The following is a 16331-nucleotide window of genomic DNA, read 5'->3' as shown; positions in this document are numbered from 1 at the left end:
TTAAAGATATCGAAAAAAAGCACACATGCATATTAAAAACAGATTTTTAATATGCACCTCATGTGTGCATTAAATATTATGATAAAGTTTAGTACCTATAAAGAAGACAAAAGGAACTTCTTAGCTACTATAGCTGTGCTCCGCGGTTTTACCCGCAGTGCTCCGCTCCTGTTGTCTTAGCGAGATGATATATAGCCTAAACTCTATACTTCTATAGCCTTCCTCGATGAATGAGCTATCGAACACTGAAAGAATTTTTTCCAAATCTGACCAGTAGTTCCCGAGATTAGCGCGTTCAAACAAACAAACTCTTGAGCTTTATAATATACTATGTAGTATAGATAAGTAAATAAGTATGTTTTGTACGATTAGGTTTAGGTACCTAATTATAATAGACTTGTTCGACTGGTTTGCGTCATTTATACATTTATATCAGCCCACGGTAAATACATGTATGGGAAGTCGTAGTAATAAATAGATCCTGGTGTATTTTGTAGAAATATATTGGTTAAACTTATTGAACGACGAATTGAAGTTATAAATGAAATTTGTTAAAAACTAATTCTAAATATTTAAAAATAAACTAAACTTATTCAAACATAACATTGAAATTCAAAACATCGGTCAGAATAACAAAAAAAAATAGCTTAGATTTTAATAAAGACGATATTACAATATCTATAATATTGTAATACTGTGATATAATTCTGTTTTGTATTATTTTAATAAAATAGTATGCAATATTATTTAAAGCTATAAATACATATAACAAAAAATAATACTCATATAAATATTGAGGAAATATATCCGAAAAAAAAAATTGCCAACTTCATGAGGAAGGAAAAAACAAGAATAAAATAATTGACTAGCAAAAACGGTAATATTATAATGATCAGTAATTAAGAAATCATAAAACTATAAATTTCATTATAAGAATAAAAAAAAGAGGTTTTGTGCTAAGCACACGTTTCAGAAGTGAAACTTTCATATCATCGATTCATAGATAAATCGTCGCCTTACTCCATGACGTGACGGTATTGCCATGACGTGACCTTCAAATTTTACTCTTAATGCGCCTCAAAAAGTTTCACTTCAATAAACAAACCAAGAAGCTTATATCTAATACACTGGAGATTGCACTATGACCATTAACTTGTCACAAGAAAATATAACCTTGAATGACGTCAGTGTTGTTTTTTGTCTCTTTCTGTGGGTGACCACACTGGTTTGTATATTCAGGATTTTTCGAAATAGAAAAAACTAAAAATCATGGTCTATAAATAATAACGACATATATTTTTAACAGTATTTTTATTATAATTACTGGTCAACTTACAAGAATTATCACCTTTATACGACATACAATTTTAATTGGTAGAGAATGATAGTTTTAAATAACGCTTGATAACTTTTGGCTACAAAGCTTGGATATTAACCGATATACATCATTAACATCCTTTGTAAATAGAGGAAAGTTGTGTTTTGCATCAGATGCTGTTTACCAAATTGTAAGTTACTCAGATCTTCTTTTTAAACGCGTTACTTCGACGGGTCAACTTCAAGCCAAAAACATCAAATTAAAACTGTTTATAGCAGTATTTTTTTTCTGGGTCGTAATCCTCAGTAATTTTACCCTTGATAGGCACATATATTTCTTTTTACTTCATTTTTTGGAAAGCTGAAATACGTAAAACAAAAAAATATTAGGTTAAAAAGTATAAATTTCAATGTAAAAAAGAACAAACCACAATATGTGAGTGCAATACCGATGTCGTGTGTTGTTTCATTACAAGTATAAAAATTTTTAAAATGGTGTTCTAAATGTTCATCATAATATTGTTTAGCAATATATTATCGTCGCTATCCGTAAAAACCCATCATCATGGTTACCTTACTTGTTAAATCTTTTGGTTGAAAACTTGTTGAAAAATGATGAAAGTATTAGGAAAAGAACTTATTTAACATGATTGCTTAGTAAAATGATGATAAATTTGACGATTTTTGCCATTAAAATGATTCTTAACAGGTAAATGCATGAGTATTGAGGAATATTGTAAATAACGTAAATATACACTTGCCTGTGAAATTATAGGCCAGAATTTGGTGTCCAAAAACTTCTGCAATTTTTCATAATGCAATACATTATTAATATTCGGAAAATATTTATTAAATACGCAACAATATTAACTTAAATATTCGAAGCGACGCAATTTTTTTGACACTTATGCCATATTGTCAAAGTGAGAGTTGCTACAATTTTATTATGGTAACTACCCATAATGAGGGAGTATCGCATTTTAATAATTGGTTCAGATACTTATTTTATTTAGCCTAAATAATAATTGTCTCATCCAACAATGCTTCTGAATGACGTTGTTGGCAATTTATCAACAAACTCATGTACAAAAACTAACCTTTTGCACAGAATATTACAGCATACATATTAGCCTTGGGAAAACTTCGTATTAACAGTGGCAATACCAAGTTAGGTGTGAAAGTGATAAAACACAACAATTTTCTTGTTACACGTCAAATGTTCATACCGAAATCTCCAGTGTATAAGATATTAAGCTTCTTGAAACAAACAAACGCGCTTTCGATGAGGTCATGTCATGTAATTATTGTCACCTATCCTTGATAACTGTACAAAGATCAAAATCAAGTCTAAAGCAGTCGCTTCTTCGTACTAAGCTAGGTGAAGCTAATAAAAATGGAAAGAAATAGGCCTTAAATTGACAACCTCCGTCCATTTCGCAGTGTTGTTTAAAATTAAATCATTACTATATTAAAGTAACGAGTCAATGTAGCAATCATATTGTTAAATATCGGTCATTAAGAAATTAACCCGAGACTTTATCGTAACGATGTTTGCATAAAACTCTATGCTAATAAAAAATAATTAATTGAAGTTCTATTTCTGTATCTATTATATTAAGGTGTATTATTTTAAGATGTATTTTAATATTTAAATTTCTGATGATAATATTTTATATGATAAAATGTATTATTAGCTTTCGTCTTCGTCCAGCTTACAGTTCGTTATTCGTCGATCTTGGTTTTAATCCATCTTTGTAGGGAGGTTTTCATCTGAATTAGTAGACATCCTTAGGTAATAGATTTAGAATTAATCATTTTAGATATAACAACACATTCATTCTAATATTAGCAGGATTAGCCACTTCGTAATGGTTTAGCCGTTATAAAAAGAACCATGTTTTAATCCAGTTTATAAACTTGCTATCAGCGAGCTTGATTTAATTCTGCCTATTCCCAAAAAACCTTTCGCCCTTTTGCTCTCGGCACTATAGTATATACCATATTATATCAATGAACAAAATGAACGTGTGACGACACCTCCATGACAAACAAAATTCCCACCAGACAGTGGTATCTACAAATCATCAACTATATCTACAACAAATATCAAAATATGGTGAAAATGCTTTGCGTAATAGGAACCCAAGTTTAATTAGGGAAATGTCACAATCACAAAGGTTTGAATATGGAGCAGGAAAATAAGGGGTGCTAAATTTTAATCTTCACTTATATTATAAAGAGAGGAAAGAGATAATTTGTGCATGTAACTAATTCAAAATTGCTCTTTCAACTTCAGAAATTCTATTACCAGCAATTCTAAATCTTTACTATATAACCTAGGAGCTATTTTCAGCAGTCAGCTTATTTATTAAACTAGACTAAACAGGGGAATGTTTCCGCATTTGTTTGAATGAATTGAATGAATGAATGAATTGATAAAAATTAACTAGCTGCTGTGCTCCGCGCTTTTACTCGCATTGCTCCGCTCCTATTGGTCTTAGCGTGATGAATCTGACAAAATAATTTGTCAAATCGGACCCACAGTTCCCTAACATTAGCGCATTCAACCAACGAACAGACAGTTCATCTTTATACTATGAGCATAGATTTAATATTCTTTTTATTTTGTCAGGTATTCTCCGACCTAGGTCTGGACGTGATAGACAGCGCATTCGAGGGCTACAATGCGTGCGTGTTCGCGTACGGGCAGACGGGCAGCGGGAAGACGTTCACCATGATGGGGTCGCCTGTAAGTTGTTTATGTAGTATGGTGAAATGGAAATCATGATTAGAAAGAAGGATTGTGGTTATAATGTTTTTTTTTTAATTCTTTCATGTGAGCAAAAATGTTTGATGTTTTTAGGTCTAGGTATTTTTAATCCAGGCGTTTTTATTATGCAGTATGTATTTTGATGTTAGGAATGCATAAAATTTTGTTCCTTATAATCTTGTTGCTTTTTCCGCATTGAGTGAAGTCAAACATTTTTGTTTAAAATATAAAAATACCTCAAGGATCACATGAACTTTAAATAAAAAAATAAACAGACTGATCTTTCCCAATAAAATAAATAAAGTTCGGAAGATAAACGGATAAACATCAATGCATGGTGATATCCGAGATAAAGTTTACCTGTTTACTTTTTTACTGCTCTATAAACCCAATTGATAACTAGTCGAGATAACTGTATCAGATTGCAATGTTTCGGAAAATTATTTGGTTTCGTTATATGCTGGTTATTTGGAGACAATTTTTGTTTGGGCTAAACCAGTAAGTTGGAGAGATGCAGATAATTTCCAAAAAAAGAAAACAATATACTTTAATTGTTACTGTTCTAAAAAATGCCCCTTAGATTTTTAATTATTTCCAGCTATTATAAAAAAGTAGCATTATATTTGCACTTGTGGAAATCTACGAAAATATTTCTCCGCCCTAGGAAATATTTGCGATATTTAGTTATGACACATATTTTAGAAGCTAAATGATACAAAAAATTATATAATCGTGAACTTTATTCAGTACTTCGGTTCCATTAATATTATAGTATTATTTTACAATGTTTGTATTCAGTCTAGTGACTGACATCGCAGACAGAGTTGACGCGGAGCTTAGACAAACATTTACCAAAGTTCGGAAGTGCCATCAAGGTCCAATCTATTTTTAAAGAAATTATGCTATGACAAAGATTTTTTTCTAAGTAAAGGAAAATGGACATTATATGCAGGTCTTTAGTGTTCACAATATGTTGATTCAAATCGAATTTCAATATAGCATTTTATTGTATTTATATTGATGATGTTGTTATCTTAAATACAGACTTATAAAAAGATGAAACTAATTAATCTTTGAAAATGTTCTCCTTTTGTAATTATAATAATAATGCAATAAATATCACATATTTATAGTGATAACTATCATATATTTTAATAGATTAGATTTTAGATCTAGACGTTTTATCTAAAACATAAACGTCTCCATTCTTCTGCAAATTATAGTCATTAACATAGTCGTCATAACACGTTTCAATGCTATGCAAATGATAACAAAGGTGTTTATCTTATTTTGTGGACCACTGCATTTTTAGATTTGTCTGATCGGATGTTGTTTTATTTGATATTGTATTATAATCTTATCTTTTAACAGATTCTTTATGGTCTTCTATCAACTTATGTTTAACAGGATATATAAATGCTATGTATGCAGTAGCGTGCTAATAATTGAGGAAAAAAAAACAGCACAATAAAAAAATATAAACTTTTGCATGTTAACATGAATTTAGGAAATTGATTCGCTTTAATAATTGATTAAATTAGCCTTGCAGAACAAAAATCATTGTCTAAATATGCTATCTCAAATAAGCCTGCATCCTCTTTATGGCTACAGATAAATAATCATTTTTCCAGGATTCACAAGGCTTAATACCCCGGATATGTAGGCAGTTATTCTCCCGGGTCGCCGCGGGGAAGGAATCAGGAGCATCGTACCGTACTGAAGTCAGTTATTTGGAGATATACAATGAGAGGGTTAAGGATCTGCTATCCACTGATTCGGGTCACTCTCTTAGAGTCCGGGAGCACCCGAAGTTGGGACCATATGTACAGGATCTGTCGAAGCACTTGGTGTCGGATTATGATGATATTCAGGTGAGTTTAGTAGATGGAAATCAGGTTGGATTTTTTTTGTTTCTGTGTCATACTTTAATTAATATTGTGTCGCGTCTATGGGTGTTTCTTATCTTTCAATCTGATTTTGTTAATGAGTCACAATTCTTGTAATCGTGTTATTTTCTTTTTTTAAGGCTCTTAAATGCGATAAATGTGTTCGATGTGTCGATTTAACCCTTGGCATGCCTGGTGGGCATAAGTTACACTCTATGCCTGGTGGGTCTCTCAGACCCCGATTTTAAAATGGTATTTTTTTCTATAAATTTTATTATGTAAGTGATATAATGATTCAAGACGCATGCTTAAAGGGCAAAAAAGAGATAGTAATAAAAATCACATTAGAAATTAATCAACTTTATAAAAATATTTGAAATTAAACTTTAACTCACATTTTTAAGCAACATTTCGTGACTATAACTTTCTTAACATATAATTAGTATCGAAAGTAATGAGATCATAATCAGACTTTAATCCAATGTAAGGCACTATCATATACTTAATCTAAATAACAAAATAGTTAGTCTTCATCGCTTGCATTTACACTTTGTAAAGCTTTGGTTTGGTAACACTTTGCGCATGGAAAAATCGAGTGGTCAAGACAAATGTGACAACTAATTGTGTCACAAATGTACTAATGGATGGACAGAGGCACCTCCATTTCAGTATCCGAAGAGGTGGAGCCTGCATCATTTTCTTCCTCCTCAATCAAATGCAACTAAGTCTTCCTCATCCAACTCTTAGAATATTAAACTAGCTATATCCTCGTCTGTTAGTTGTTTATTCATGATTAAACTGAAAAAAACAATAAAATAGGATAATGTAATGTACAAACTAATATTATTTAACGCCAAATTCCAATATTTATAAGAAAAAAGAAAAATAAATACTTACAAAATAAAGTCACGCCGTATGCCTGGTGGGGTCTGTGGGACCCGCACGCACTTTAAGCACATCCTTTTACGCTCGTAGCTCGCCTCGGGCTGAGGAAGTGGGCGGAGGGCATTCCGCGGTTAGTAACGGCCAGCTACTAAAAACGGTGAGGCGCGAAATTCAAATTTAAACGAACTACAACGGTTCGTGAGTTGGTGTGGGTCTGACAGACCCTACCAGGCATGCCAAGGGTTAAAATTGGTTGTCGTCAAAAAAAAGACGAAGTGATAAAATTTTGTTCTGAAATCCGTCGTTTTATTAAATGCATTGACACTTGTTAGTTTACACTTTACACATAACGTATGAAAAATGTATATGTAGATACAAGGATTGACCTTCCGACCCATCATCATCAGCAAATATACGTTTCTATTGCTGGTTCGCGGGCTTCCTACCAACCCAATCCTGTAAAAAAGAAGACGGGTTACACTCCGGGAGTGCCGGCAGAAGTGAAAACTTGATTATTAACGTTGAACATGTTTGCTATCCATCCGTCTTACGCTTTTTCGATCAGGTCACGTGTCCTGACGCGAGTTTAAGATTTTATACCCATTACAGAAAAATTGCTCAACGCCGCTAAAGAAGTTTTCACTTCAATTAATTATCTCCTAATATTCCTGTCATCTCATCGTACAGGAGTGCATGCACCGCGGAAACCTGCAGCGCACAACAGCAAGTACACAAATGAACGACGTGTCGTCCCGCTCGCACGCGATATTCACGGTCACGTTCGTGCAGGCGAGCTACCTGCGGCACAACAACATGCCCAGCGAGACCGTGTCCAAAGTGCACCTCGTCGACCTGGCCGGCAGGTAATTATGAAAAAAAGCCGAGAACATGTGTCAGAAGTGAAACTTTTTTCGAAAAATTTAAACAGCAAAATCAAACTCAAACTGAAACATTTATTTATTCAATTAGACTTCTTCTAGAAGCACTTTTGAAACGTCATTAGGTACATATTTTTAACATTTACCACCGATTCGGAAAGCAGTATCTACGGAGATGCACCAGCAATAAACCCCATAGTTGCTCAATCGTTGCCTTACTCCATGACGTGACGGTATTACCATGACGTGACCTTGAAATTTTATTCTCAACGCGCCTAAAGTTTCACTTCAAAAACTATGACCAGTTTCGTTACAACATCTTCAGGTATAGTTAATTATTGACTATACCTGTGAAACAAATGAAAATAATTAGAATACATTTAAATAATTAGACTAATCAACTTTATTTTTTAATATTTGCACACCCAATCAATGAGTAGAATGTATTAGCCACATAATATTGTAATTATAACACCTATAATTTGTAACGACATTCTTGCAAATAAATATAATTTGAATTTGAATTTTGAATTTTATGTAATCAAAATTATACATTTGCTTAATATGTGATTTAATATGTTATTTGTACGCTTCCAGTGAGCGTGCGGACGCTACGGGTGCAACAGGCCAGCGACTTGTGGAGGGCGCGCACATTAACAAGTCGCTCGTCACGCTCGGATCCGTCATCTCCGCGTTAGCTGAGTCCAGCCAGACCGACAGTACGTATACACACACACATGCAAACATACACACATGCACATACACGTGCACGTAAGCGCATGTGTGCGCAAAAAGCCACGCACACATATACGATAACTCACACATACAAATACTACAGAAAACGCGCGTGCATACACAGTACACACACACGTACGTGGTTATTTATACGTACATATAATATGCGTGCACACTGCACACAATCACCTACGCACACGCATAAATACACGTACAAGCAAGCGCGTACACACGGACACGTAGAGCATGTATGCGTAACCGCATAAATTATAATTACTCAATATTTACACAATTTACTATCTGTATATAATTTTTAAATATCCAAAATTTCACTACAAATAATATTTTTGTAAAATAATGTTTTCAATTATTTTTCAGATCGCACACCGAAAAACAATAAAAAAGTGTTCATACCGTATCGTGACTCCGTCCTCACTTGGCTGCTAAAGGATTCGCTCGGTGGAAATTCTAAGACGATTATGATTGCAGCGGTAAGTATTCTTATTAAAAGTCCTGTATAGTGCATATATACATTGTGCATTTCAATATCTGTTAAGTACTATTATTCGTAAAGTACAGCATCCGATACTAGTCTTAATCTTTTTTTTTTAATTTCTATGTGAAATTAATCATTGATTAATTTGGAAGATTTAATAAGAAGGTGTAGAACCGTCAGGAACAGTAGTGATCGCGCACAATGTAAAAATCTTCTGGGTTATATTTAATGAACATTTCACTGGTGGAAAGCACATGATAATATCCATAGAGATCTAGAGAGATGCCAATCGCTTGCGCTGAGTACGAAACCGTGTCTCATTACAAATTTACGCACACAACCGCAGTAAACAAAATCAAAACAATACTTCGCGTTGTGTGCGTGTCATCACACAAAAATATGAGAGCGACTATTCGTTCGCACACTAGATTGTAAGTGACGTACGTATGTACACGCTACAGCTTGTTCTTTTTTTGGGCATATTGCTGCGACACCGGCCCCGCCCCCTAACCATATCTCCCTTTAGTTTCTGTGATCTGTGATAATATCTGAAAAACTTTATTGGGTTTAACCTCATATAACCCTGACCTATAATACCAAATCTATGTTAATTAATTTTATTCCAGATATCCCCAGCGGACTGCAACTATGGCGAGACGCTATCTACTTTACGCTACGCGAACAGAGCCAAGAACATAATCAATAAGCCCACGATCAACGAGGATCCCAATGTTAAGCTCATACGAGAACTACGCGAGGAGATTGACAAGCTGCGCGCGCAAATAACGCACAATTCTGTAAGTAAACAAATAGTCTAAAGTAGTTTTGGGGTAGTCTAAAGTTTAATAATATATGTTGTACATAACTGGTAAGTTAAAAAGTTTTATAAAAAGGTGTCGCTTGGGAAGGGAATTTTAAAATGTTCTACCAGTCACATCACTTCATAGAAATCTAAATAACAAGACACATAGAAGTGCTATAATGTCATAATTCGTATGAAAACCGCTGTCGCCAAAATCAACACATTCAAACCGAAAGCTAAACAGTACACACAAGTAAACTATGCCTTTTATTGGACAGCTTGATTTTAGTGAAAACTAACTTATCTATTAAATTAAGCTTTTGAATATGTATCCTAACGCACGAATTTACGGTTTATTTTAGAATAACATCCCTAAGTATATGAGACTTTTTGCTCCAATACGAACAAACGTGATAATAAGAATGGTCGACTGTGTCATTCATTGTTATTTCGATTACTATGGTGACACTCGTAATACTTGTAAATATTCTATAATTTTAAGGAAAAACGGCATTATTTCTAAAAAAAATAATTTCCGATGAAATATTATTCCTTTATAAGTATAATTACAACTTGTGGAAGAATTTCCGCAATGGGAATTGCTGAAACACACCATGTATACACTCATACGTCTCCAGAGCAACGGAACAGTGACGAATGCACTGGTGATGTGCAAATCACCTGAGTGGCGACAAGGTCACGCACGCTTACGACTTCTAGTGTCTTGTTATTTAGATTTCTATGCATCACTTTAAATATGTACTTATTAAAATTTCCTAGAATATTAAATGTAGGTTGAGTTTTAAAATGTTAATTTTTTCACTTGCCATATATCGCGACATTTAATAAAAATCATAAAAATAAGTTTATGTGCGAAACTCTTATTTTCTGGATTTTTATCCCTGGGGTTTTAACCCAACTAATACATGTATTTATTTCAGGTACCGGTAGAAACAGAAGCCGGAGTTCTCGCGACGCTCCAACGCAAGGAAGCACAAGAGAAAGTGCTCACAGAGAAATGGACGGAGAAATGGCGGGAAACGCAGCAGATATTACACGAGCAGAAGGCACTTGGGTTGCGCAAGAGTGGCCTAGGTGTTGTGCTCGACTCGGATATGCCGCATTTAGTGGGGATAGACGATAATCTCCTGTCTACGGGTGTCACGCTGTATCATTTGAAGGTAGGTTGGATAAAACACATATAAATGCAGAAAATAATAGATATTACACGAGCAGAAGGCACTTGGGTTGCGCAAGAGTGGTCTTGGTTTTGTGCTCGACTCGGATATGCCGCATTTAGTGGGGATAGACGATAATCTCCTGTCTACCGGTGTCACGTTGTATCATTTGAAGGTAGGTTGGATAAAACACATATAAATGCAGAAAATAATAGATATTACACGAGCAGAAGGCACTTGGGTTGCGCAAGAGTGGTCTTGGTTTTGTGCTCGACTCGGATATGCCGCATTTAGTGGGGATAGACGATAATCTCCTGTCTACCGGTGTCACGGTGTATCATTTGAAGGTAAGTTGGATAAAACACATATAAATGCAGAAAATAATAGATATTACACGAGCAAAAGGCGCTGGGTCTGCGCAAGAGTGGCCTAGGTGTTGTGCTCGACTCGGATATACCCACAGAACAGTAAAAACAAATAGAAGTGTGATGTGGGCGTGGCCCACGTGTCAATAATAAGTTAAGATCACCTAACTTGCTCTCAGTTGTGCGCAGAAAAATATTCGAGTCGGTTGTCAGCTGTCAAACCTTTTTTCCATATTTATTCATTAATTAGGACGTGTTGTTCGGTATTAGAGTGCAAAAATGATAGCAGACGAAATAATATCAGCAATGGAGGAGAATGGAGGCATTTCATACCATCGGTAAGTCTTATTTTTATTTATTTTACATATATTTTATGTTATAACTTCGCATGTCGTAATTTGTCAAAATTATATACGAATATCTAGTCAAAATGAACCTTAATCCATAAGAAATTAGTACTATTATAGATTGAACAGCCAACAAGACTTTCTGGAATATTATTGCAATAAACAAACGAATGTCGGTTTAGTGATTCTTGTGGCGCATATCGACAGTATCGATACTTAAGAAAAGACAAACATTATAAATATTAAATTTTATTTTATTTTTCCTTAGCTTTCAATTGTCCAAATTATTTAAAGATTTCCCAAAGAGGCTAATTTAAAAGAGAAATGGATAAATACAACGTGACGAGTTAACTGGATGCCGAACATCACTAAGCAGTCTTACAAAGGCCACCGATACATCAAACCTACGGCAGTTCCAAGATTTAAAATAATGCATATTTTCTGTTTGTATTTTGTAAATATAGATTAATACTATTCTATTCCGATTTTTATTTAATAATAATAATATAAAAGGACGTACTTAGTAGTAATGAACATACTCCAAAATGTGACACATTATACTATACTCATATAATAGAAAGAAAAAAAAAATACACAAAAAATATTTATTTGTGAATTATCGATAACAAGGCTGACATCCCTCAAGACATAGCATCAGATAAATATTAATGTTGAGTGACACAAATTTCAACCTTATCTCTATGTATTGAGGTTCAAAGTTATATCTATCGAAAACTAACGCCCTCTGTTGTGGAATAGCTGAATGTTTTCGAATATGGAATTTCTGAGCAATGAGAACAGAGAAACAAAACAGCTAATATACCTAGGGATGTTATACTAAAATAAACCGTAACATGGTGCGTTAGGGTACATATTGGAATGCTGAATTTATAACCTAAGTCAGTTTTTACTCAAATTAAGCTGTCCAATCAAAGGCATAGTTTACTTGTAGTGTACTGTATAACTATCGGTTTAAATGTGTGGGTTTGGCGACACTGGTTTTCATACTAATTATGACATTATAGCACTTCTATTTGTTTTTACTGTTCTGTGGATATACCGCATTCTGCCGCATCTGTTATCTACTGGCGTCACGCTGTATCATTTGAAGATGGGCAGGATTTAGTGGATTGGACAATAATAATATTGAAAATGCGTGATTGTTTTATAAAATTTGAAATTTGATAAAAAAAAATTCAACATTTTTTTGAAGTGAAACTTCTTTATCGGGGTGGAAAAAAATTTAGTGTAACATTTTTTCGTTACGCGTGACATTTTTCCGTTTCACTTCTTTTCGTGTGTACACGCACACATTTTTTTTACCTATTACAAACACCTATTATTCTTAAAGAAAAACGCTATCAAATAGAAAAATAAATATTTTTTCCTTTTTTCATTTCAAGTCAGTCTGGTGATATGACGAGCTGTGATGTCAAAGTTTATTGAAAAAAAATTACCGTTGTCATAAATATTATTTTTTGACAAGCTACTAACCGTGTACATTATCAACCAGGAAGGTGAAACGGTGATAGGCAGCTCGGAGTACAGTCCCACGCCGGACATAGTGCTGAGCGGCGCGGGCGTGCTGCCGCTGCACTGCACGGTGGCGCTGCACGACGGCGTGGCCACCATCGAGCCGGCCAGCGGCGCGCAGTGCTGGCTCAACACCGTGCTGCTCGACCGCCCGGCCAAGCTGAGCCAGGGTCAGTGGCATTTTATCACCGAAATAACATAAGAATGAGCGTGTGTGCCGCGCACGCCTGTCAGAAGTGAAACTTCTTTGGCAAGATTCATAGATACAAAAATCGTCGCCCTACTCCATGACGTGACGGTATTGCCATGACGCGAATTTTACTGTCAATGCGCATAAAGAAGTTTCTCTTAAAAAATTAGTGAAGCAAAGTTTCCTAATTTTTTGAAGGTTTATCACAACCAGAACTTTTATTATTATCTTTATCATCTTATTAATTTTTATGTAACTTTCACAGGTTGCATCCTCCTCCTGGGCCGCACGAACATGTTCCGTTACAACGATCCAGCCGAAGCTGCCAAACTACGCCAAGAAGGCAGCGCTTCCATGATGAACCTCTCTCGCCTCTCCCTCCTCTCGTGGTCCACTACCGACCTCGCGGCTAGCACGGAGAACCTTAATAATACGTATTCGTAAGTATTCTAGTGTATTTGTTATGATTTTGTCATAAAAAAGAGTAAAAGTCAGTTTTGTAGATTAGAAATAGTAAGGGACCAATGATAGAACCTTGTGGTACACCAAAAGTTTTGTTTGTATTGTTTTGATATTTATAAAGGTTTGATTCACTTAACAGTTGTGATTTACTTCAATTATTTGTTCAAGTAAGTTATTAATACAATATTTATCACGATATTCATTGAAAGGGGTTTAAAATAAGGGGTTTAATATACATGATGTTATACCGAGTCGAAAGCTTCATTAAATTCTGCGTTTTTTTCCTCACAGGGACCTAGAGAGCGAGATACGGTGTGAGCGTATTTCCCTCCAACGAGCGGAGTTGGAGAGAGAGAGACAGCAGTTCGTGCTGCAGCAGCAGGAGCGGCAACGTAAATGGCACGCCGAGCGGGAGGAGCTGGTCAAGCAGCAGAAGCAGTTGGATGAGGTGCGTGGTGGACTGTGTTAAAGTGAACAAATTCCATATAAAAATAATTTATGGAAAGAAGTTCAAAGGTGTATTTAATATTAAAAAAAAGAGAGAAGCTGCCATCTTGACCGTGACGAAGGATGTAATAAAGAAAATTCATGACGTGTTTTGTACATTCAATCGTATTTATTTATTTGTAAAATAGTTATTTTTTGTAAGTAATAAAAAAAACTACATATTATTAAATTTTTTTTGGAAAAAAATTTCTTTATTAAAATGAAATTTATTTAGATGCGTTGAGAATAAAAATGTTGTGTGGTTTTATGAAACCACGGTAAAAGTGAAACTGTTCGAACGGTTCCGAACACTGCTTTGTGTAGCGCATGTCGCGTGACGGTTGGCTGCCGAGTAGGTAATAGGTATACCTACTCGGCAGCCGCGATACACGCGACATGCGCTACACAGACCAAAAAGTTTGAGACGATGTAATAAAAGTTTCACTTTAAAAATTTTAAGGTTGCGACATGGCAATATCGTTAGGTTATGTAGAAAGGCGATGATTTTGTTATCTTTGAAATGAAATTATGTAAAAAAATTGTGAAAAAAATAAATAAATTTTTTGATTTCAATCGCTTCGCATTGTGCTTGTGTTCGGCTGCATACATGCTTTTTTTAGGTTATTGTTATTTTATGTTATTTTAGGAAGGTAGTTTTTAGCGTTGAAATTCAAAGGCGAGGAGCGAAGCGACGAGCTATTTAGGTTGACGTTGAAACGAGTTTGATAGCGCTTGAGTCGAATTGTGTTTTATTATTAAGGTATAATTAACCTCTAGAAGACACAGCGCGTGTTAAAGTTTAACATAATATGTATTTTTGAAGTGAAAACTTCTTTAGCGGCGTTGAGCACTTCTTCTGTAATGGGTATAAAATCTTAAACTCGCGTCAGGACACGTGGCCTGATCGAAAAAGCGTAAGACGGATGGATATCAAACATGCTCAACGTTAATAATCAAGTTTTCACTTCTGCCGGCACTCCCGGAGTGCAACCCGTCTTTTTATTGTCGCAGGAGCGTTCTGCGATGGAGCGCGAGTACGCAGCGGCGTGCCGGCGGCTGTCGGGCGACTGGCGCGCACTGGAGCGCGGCTGGACGCTGCGGCGCCGCGCGCTGCGCACGAGACAGCGGGACCTCAGCGCGAGGGCGCGGCGGCATGCTGCTGCGGCGAGAGCGGCGACCGACCGGGTGAGTGGTGGGCTTTATGTGAACCACTGGAAGCAGTCGAGACCGACAGCTTGAAACCGCGACCCCGCGATCAACTATCAAGAGCAAAACCTATCCTACCTGCCTACTTACCAAGAGGTACCTATATAACAACGCGCAGCAATCGTGACACCTAAAATTTTGAAGATGGTGAGTATAAAATATGTATTTGTATATGAGTGAAAAATATCCTATTTTCAATGTCTTCTCCTTAGCTAAACAATTTTTTTAATACATTTTCTTAAATACAGCTTAAAGCGTAGCTAGAATATTTCATACCATAGCAGCCGACGCAATCTATGATAAACTAATAAAATAATCTATTAAGTTTTAATAACACAGAAATGTAATATATAACTAAAAATTGCCTCTAAAAAATTATCACGAATTTTAAGCTACATGTTTTATTTAAGAATAAAAACTGGTGTCGTTTTGACAAAATGAGTTTCTCTGACCGATTTTCTTTACGGACAAGTAGGTGACCAGTTTTTTCTATGAGACTGAATCTTTTTTTTTGAGAATCGAACCCAGTACAGTTATCTTATCAAATATAAAACATTTTATCATCGTAATGAAGTATAATAAAAGCATTTTCACAGCAAGTATGTACAATTATTAATAAATCACATTGCGTGTGTTTCCGCAAGCTAATTAAACCCTTTCATTTTTATCTCGATTTATGCCATTAGTGCTGCAATCATACGTGTCATTGTCCTATATATTATGCAGTGGTACTAAGGTTTCTCGAACGATATATACTTTTAATATTTTTAACAGTAGTAAAATCTCGGACGAGAT

The 16331-nt window shown here is 35.2% G+C and overlaps 1 protein-coding gene across 1 annotated transcript in view; it reads left to right on the top strand.

The window, feature by feature from the left end:
* The window catches only part of Klp98A (kinesin-like protein 98A), a 34648-nt gene that overhangs the window by 5834 nt on the left and 12483 nt on the right, over positions 1-16331 (top strand). Inside the window, exons 4-14 of the mRNA XM_089706239.1 lie at positions 3950-4066; positions 5719-5958; positions 7546-7721; positions 8334-8455; positions 8850-8962; positions 9594-9764; positions 10711-10950; positions 13173-13362; positions 13648-13822; positions 14136-14292; positions 15342-15515. Of these exons, the coding sequence (XP_089562365.1) occupies positions 3950-4066; positions 5719-5958; positions 7546-7721; positions 8334-8455; positions 8850-8962; positions 9594-9764; positions 10711-10950; positions 13173-13362; positions 13648-13822; positions 14136-14292; positions 15342-15515 (1875 nt within the window). The remainder of the gene's footprint in view (positions 1-3949; positions 4067-5718; positions 5959-7545; positions 7722-8333; positions 8456-8849; positions 8963-9593; positions 9765-10710; positions 10951-13172; positions 13363-13647; positions 13823-14135; positions 14293-15341; positions 15516-16331) is intronic.

Source organism: Colias philodice, chromosome 18, assembly GCF_061535455.1.
Source record: "Colias philodice isolate Cphi_HAF_F1 chromosome 18, ilColPhil1 Martin Lab GWU primary, whole genome shotgun sequence".
NCBI lineage: Eukaryota > Metazoa > Arthropoda > Insecta > Lepidoptera > Pieridae > Colias > Colias philodice.
This window is presented reverse-complemented; position numbering and strand designations above follow the sequence as displayed.